This window comes from Ruditapes philippinarum, unplaced genomic scaffold, assembly GCF_026571515.1.
Source record: "Ruditapes philippinarum isolate M1 unplaced genomic scaffold, ASM2657151v2 ctg380_1_1_1_1, whole genome shotgun sequence".
Classification (NCBI taxonomy): domain Eukaryota; kingdom Metazoa; phylum Mollusca; class Bivalvia; order Venerida; family Veneridae; genus Ruditapes; species Ruditapes philippinarum.
The window spans coordinates 30,031-36,975 of NW_026864512.1; the positions used below are offsets into that span (position 1 = coordinate 30,031).

The window sequence follows — 6,945 nt, forward strand, 5'->3', positions numbered from 1 at the left end:
TTTTCTTTTAATCTTTTGTTAGACATTATCATAAGTGTAACACAATGTAAAGATAAATGAATTCATTAAATTAAGTAAATAATGACTATCATTCAAATGAAAGTAATTATAGTAAGATCTGGTTTTAAACAACATCTGGGAGCATGTAATTGTTACGTGATGTACTTGCACGAAAACGTGTACATGTTAAATGATGTTTGTGCACGAAAACGTTTACATGTTACGCAATGTACGTGCACGAAAATATGTACATGTTATGTGATGTATGTGCACGAAAACGCGTAGATGTAACATGATGTACGTGCACGAAAACGTGTACATGTTAAGTGATGTATGTGCACAAAAACGTGTAGATGTTACGTGTTGTACATGCACGAAAATATGTAGATGTTACGAGATGTACGTACACGAAAACATGTACATGTTACGTGATGTACGTGCACGAAAACATGTACATGTTACGAGATGTACATGCACGAAAACAGATAAAATACCTGGCATGTTTAAACAGATTTTAAAGAAATAAAACAATTAATGTTATAAAGACCAAGACCCTTAGTGTTTATGGATGACTGTTCAGCATTTAGATAAAAATTTGTGCCTTGACGTTTTTGATGGTCAGTTATTCAGGGGCAAACGTCGAATACAGCAGATGGTTGAAGGGGTGACCACATTATCTTCCGTTACAGCGATGTCTTTACTCTGGAATGATACATGTTCAACACTCCCTTCATGCCTCAACGACACACCAGAAGGACTGGTAATTCTTGTTGTTTCTGTAAATAAACGTGACAAACTTAAACATGTATTTTAATCATAAATAAATAACTCTCGTAAAGTCGCCAGATCTTGCCATTTTCTACGGTACCACCGAGGGGCCGTCAGATACATGTGTTAACCTTAACCAAATACATGTATTAAACACGTGATCACGAATATATGGTGGCTGATTTCTGCCTTTTCATGTCTTTGCCCCTCTAAAGTCGAAGGCGAACCTTTAAATAACCTCCTGCATGAACCGAGAGTGATTAGCCTTTCACGTTACTGCAGGGACAGTGCACGTCCGTGTGCAGTCCGTCCGGGCTCTAAAAATGTAGGTAGCTCGATTTTTGTATTTCTATATTTAAAATCCTTTTAGATTTGAATGGACTCTTCCAAATTCAAAAATGGAAAACTCCATTACACAAAGTCACCAAAGAACAGTTCGAGTTTCAAAGCAGATCAAGAGCACATATAAACATTAGTGGGGTGACAACACAATGGGGCGACGGATGACACGTTACAACATATTTTTCAGCATACCTGACTTTCTTTGAAATATATGTTGATATTTATCCTGATTGAATCTCTCCAGTTCATTCTCACGCGAAAGGTGTCTTTCAGTGTAAAACATGTTATCTCGAACTCGGCTACCTCGAACTACAAATAATCAAATATACATGTAAATGAGTCGAATCAATTCAACTGCTATACATAATATCATGACACAGTATTTAAAGTATGATTGACACTGGTATTTAAAGGACCTCCATGTTAGATACAGTGCGACCTCTTTATAGCGACAACGATATTTTATTGTTGCTGAAACATTCGGCTTTGTCAAGTTAAATCACAAAGTGAATATCTGTAGCATCATGATTTATGTTTATACATGTCCATAGCTTAGCTTGGACAAGAATACATTGTATTTGGGAAAAAAAGTTACTTTGTAGGGAGATATTTCTTTTTTTCAGAAATGCAAAAGCAAAAACCTACCTAGATAGATAGGATACCAAACCCAAAGAGCTAGAGTTTAGATACTAAACATAAAATATTTTCTCGTGAGTGTCTACCAAGTTTATTCAAATTAAAGCCCTGGGTAAAAATTGGCCCCGCCCCAGGGGGTCATTGTTTTTCCCTTTATTGTACATGGTAAAAACTTAAAACATCTTCTTTTAAAAACCCAAAGAGCTAGAGCTAAGATATTGTGCATGAAACATCTTCTAATGGGTGTCAACCAAGTTTGTTCAAATAAGGGCCCTAAGGTTAAAAGTGTTTACTTTGTAGGGAGATTTTTCTTTTTCTTATCAGAAATGCAAGTGCAAAAACTTACCTAGGTTAAGCATAGATAGGATACCTAACCAGTGATTGATCATTCCCGCACCAACTATGGTCAGATGATAGTCATTGGCTAACACATTTGAAATTTTCACACCTGCTTGATCAAACAACACGTGGAACTTTGTTGCATGGAGACTGCACGTGGCACGTGTTTCATTTATTGAATTGAGCAGCTTCTTCTTTCCTCCTAATTGAGCTTGGTTCGTCCTAAGCTTCTGGTAGGCACCCCTGTCAGCGTACATCACGACTATAGCTGAACTTCTAATATACACTTCTTCATTCATAAAACTACCGTTATGCCGACAGCGTATATTGAATACGTTTTCTAGGGCATCCTTTTGCATTTGAAGCCATTCGACCTGGTACTCATCGTCCCAGTTAATTTTAAAGTAAACGCCAATTTCACGTGCAGATTGACGCCGTGTTGTATTAACAGGCGCTGGGATGAGAAACTTTAGCACATGAGGCAACCAACAAGACACTTTCTTGATATCTGTAACCGGTACGATCCTGCCTAACGTTTCTTGAGCTATTCTCTTCCGTTGTTCTTTAATAGGCTCTCTTTTCTTTAGTGACTTCTTGATACTGGTTTCCAACCGTTTCACGTGCTTTTCTTCCTCCGGTGAATGCTGCAACACTAACAAACAGTTAGATTTTCCCTCTAAAAAGAGCGGCTTTACTTTAGTATGAAAGTATTCACTTTCTATTGTCGTGATATAAACAACGTCAGCGTTCTTGTCAGCAGTTGTTTCCCAGTTACTTAACTTGACAGATTCCAGTGGCACAGAGTAGCGTCTAAGGACGCCAGTCAAGGTGCGAGCTTGTTCATCTATGTCTCTTCCCACATTGTCGTTCGTTTCACCATCGTACACAATGTACTTTAGCATTTTTAAAACCAATATCTTTATGTTTTAGACTCAGAATACAAAATTCTATTTCCTTCAGAAAACCATTATTTACTAAAGTACGCACGTTCCATATCCACTTTTTATTTTTATTTTTTTTAATATCGTTCTTCCAGAATACAAAAAGACAAAATTTATCTCATTAAAACTGGTGCATATACTCGCTATATTTTGTTACTCCAGCGTTAAATTTTAAAGATTACCAATATTTATAACCGTTAGATCGACTTCCGTTTAAACTCCTCGACAAAAAACTGGATACCTGTAGATCAATAAATACAACATCAATACGGGACTTCCTGATTGATTTTGATATTTTTTGTATTAAATTTCAAGTTTAAACCCCTGATTTGATAAGTATGTTACCTATATAGAGATGTATACACCCCTTTGATATTTAGGTCATTATTTGAGTTTACTGTCCATTGTTTTATTATATACAAGAAATATAAATCTTTGTTAAGACTTACATTAAGACCAATAAATTGTCACATGTGTACGAGTAAAGATTTACTATTTATTTATCTATCAGGATCTCTGTTCTACAATTTCGTTGAAGAAAAAAGAAAAGTTAACATTTTTACGATATAACCGGAGGTAGATAACGTTGCGTTGCGTGCATTGCATTGTACACATACGAAAGATAACTCGAGAGTTATTAAGATTTACCAAACATATTGATTACCTCCCTTGAATTATAAGTTCAACAGTGTTATATAGATCAATGCTGAATGACTTAATAAAGTGAATATTTGAAGCAGTCCATATATTTTTGTCTTTTCATAATTACCGTTAATTACTCATTTACATGTCTTTTCCGATTCTTACCGAACCCCACCTCCTCTCAATTATTATATGCAGTTCATAAAGTTTTATTCATGCTCTTTTCTACAAAAAATAAAATCAATCTCATGCAATGTTTTCATAGAATGAGAAACGTCAACTTTTTTTTCGATGGTTCCTATCTCATTTTCTCAGTTGAAGTCACACCTACCTGTACCTACGAATCAAACCCGCCCATCACGTGCAGAATATACACGCTATCTTTCTTTACAGACACTAATCTCTTCTCCAGAGTTCGTATTTATTCAAAAACATTTTCATAGTCGAAGAAATTAATATTATAGACTCTCTTTAATTCTAATTTCTCTCAATTTGAACGAAATTTGATCCGTCGATCATTGTATGCTAAACGCATTAAATCTAAGATGTATCGCGCTCGGGGAAATCACGATTACCCGTCCGTGACAGAAAAAGTAAGGATTTGTAATTCGTAGAGCCCTAATGCATACTGATAAGCCTTAGCTACGTGTTTTCGGATGTTTTATATATCAGAGTTTTATCTGTTGATTTGGTTTGCCTATCAAAGAATGCCATAAATTCAGTTTATATAGATATGTTACAAGCTTATCTTATTACTGTGTGAAAATGTTCCACAAAAACATAATAATGGGATCGTGAATTACAAAATATCTCGTGTAATTATTGAGAGTGTAAGTAACAGAGCTGAATAACCTTGCCCCTTTTTCCCCTTTCTTTTACTTAACAAACAGCTGACTGTGACATTCTGCTTAAGAAAATTATTTTGTATGAATTTGTCAATCAAATTTCATCGGATGATAACAAAAATAAAATAAGATAAATAAATAAATATTAAAGTGTGAAAAAGATACAGAAGTAAAAGTTCATTCGCAACTTTTCGGCTCTTTCCGTTAATTGCGAAGTCTGCAGACGTTAAAAATTGACGTTACATGGAAGCCAAAAGTTTAAGCTACGAAATAAATTAATTGGTTTAACAGGTTAAAACAAAACGACCCTTAAAGTGTAATTTTGCATTAATTTTATTCATTTGAAAAATGTATCGAACCCATTTTTTAAATCTGACTTAAAAATGGTTTTACTTTCGTCTGCTTCATTATCGTATGCTGCCAATGTCGCACTGGTTTGTATTCTAACCATGTGCGGTTTTTCAACTGAACTAAAACTATAACTATATGATAATGCTCATAAAAACAAAACAAAAATAGATCCAAATTGATTGCTGATAACATCAAAAAGCAATCTAAATAGGCAGAAAGTAAATACAAATTATGCAGTGGTCTCGTGCATTGGAAGCATGCGCCGAGGTATTTAAATTTTTGGCATTGCAACAGTTGGTTTTTTAACGAAAAGTCATTGTTTTCTCTAAGATCTTAATTGATATTTTTTTTTTGTTCCTTTATTGTTCTTTAGCAAAACAAAAGGACCCAAACAAAACATAAATATCTGAAGTTACCATTTCTCTAGGTATTAACGGCTGTTGAAGTAACCGACGCTCCAGCGTTCTGTCACGACGCACGTTTTTACATAAACAACGCTAAAGGCGCGTGTTCAAAGTTTTACTGGATCAATTTTGCAACAGTTTGGTTAAAATGTTTAATTGATTATTTTAGAAAAAACAAAACAAATGAACTTGTTTTATTCCTGTTTCACAGTGTGTGTTTGAATCTTTGTAAACGTTCTGTATGTATCAAAAAGTATATACAAAGCAAGTTCGATAACTTTACTCAGTATTATCGATTCTATAAAACACATCCGCGCAAGCTTGTCTATCTTAAAATAAACTCTATAGCGAGCTTGGATTTCTGTCCTTTGAATATTTAATTTAAAGGACATGTTTGTAATAAAAACTTGCATAAAGCATTTACAAATTGATCAAAATGGTTAAAATAAAATCATAACGAACATAACAAATTCTTTACTTTTTACGTTTAGCACCCACCGAAAAAAAATGGCTTGAAACAACCAATGTGTCTTACATGGGTTTTATTATGAACAGAAAATACGTCGGTAATTTACCATCGATTATAGCAGGCTGTTATTAAATAACGCACACTGTTTTCGGGATTGAAATAACATACAGATGCATTAAACAAACGTCATTAGAAACAGAATTCCAAGAATTAAGCAGACGACATATTCTTGCCGAAGAGCGTCTTTCATCACGTCACGCACCAGCAAAGATCATGTAGGAAATAAACGGTAAGACACCCGATTCCTGGTCCTAATTCCTTCCAAATCGGTTACCACATATCTATAGTAACGCTTCATAAATATCCTTCTAAATATTCTCATTAAACTGAAATCTTGCACAGTTTTCTTTTGGGTTCATTTGGCTCGATTTTTCACAATCATTCATCTTTAGTACCTAATCTATTTAGCAGACGACTTCTGTGAAACTTGAATATAAGCAGACGAAAAACCGTGTGTAGGGAATTGGAAGAAAATGCGCGATATTGCACGCTCGTCTGCAACTCCTTTACGAGACTAACCGTGGTGCGATCTTTTCTTCCGCTACATTTCTACCAGAAGAAAATACAAAAATAAATAGATGCAAATTAAGTGAAGCAAGTAAATATTGGCCTCCATCTTGTCTTCATCAATCAAATGTTTCCCTTGTTTTGCAAGTAAAAGCAAACATTATTTATTTCCAATTGTAAATAGTTAAAATTCTTGTTTTTGTTTTAGTTCAAATAAAATGTTTTAAAAAATAGTATTGAGCATGGCTCATAATTCATTTTAATATTAACCCTCACCACGAGACAAAAAAAGAAGAAAAAAAAGAAAAAAAAAAAGAATGAGCACACTAAAAATATCATTTAGATATTCTTATAAAATATTGTTAAAAGTATATAAAATGCAAAGTGATTCAGTATGAGCATTTAAATATTTAAATATGTTGTATTTCATTCACTTAATAATACAAAATGATGTTGCAGCATTTGTCTATTAAAATCGATCTCTGGACAAAAACATTTATCATTTTAGGGAATATTTTAAAATATATAATGACAAAGTGACATTATGCTAGTTTTCCTTGTCAAGTTAAGCTGAATTGCATAGATATTTTAAACGATTGACCATCTGGTGACACTGTAAAAATTAATGTTTAAGATATAAT

General features: G+C 33.9%; 1 protein-coding gene across 1 annotated transcript; it reads right to left on the reverse strand.

Annotated features, from left to right (window-relative positions):
* Positions 1 to 495: 495 nt before the first annotated feature.
* Positions 496 to 3,368, reverse strand: LOC132725845 (uncharacterized). Its single transcript, XM_060711027.1, has 3 exons — positions 2,093 to 3,368; positions 1,303 to 1,419; positions 496 to 776 (listed from the first exon to the last, which is right to left on the reverse strand). Exons 1-3 carry the CDS (start codon positions 2,985 to 2,987, stop codon positions 619 to 621), a joined length of 1,170 nt encoding a protein of 389 aa, XP_060567010.1. The 5' UTR covers positions 2,988 to 3,368; the 3' UTR covers positions 496 to 618.
* Positions 3,369 to 6,945: the final 3,577 nt, after the last annotated feature.

What these genes read in the sequence shown, in the direction of transcription:
- LOC132725845 (XM_060711027.1), bottom strand. Translation starts at nt 2,987, where the DNA reads ATGCTAAAGTACATTGTGTACGATGGTGAAACGAACGACAATGTGGGA. An exon ending in CCTATCTATGCTTAACCTAG is followed by an intron (nt 1,420 to 2,092) that starts GTAAGTTTTTGC and finishes GATTATTTGTAG; the next exon opens with TTCGAGGTAGCCGAGTTCGA. An exon ending in TATATTTCAAAGAAAGTCAG is followed by an intron (nt 777 to 1,302) that starts GTATGCTGAAAA and finishes GTTTATTTACAG; the next exon opens with AAACAACAAGAATTACCAGT.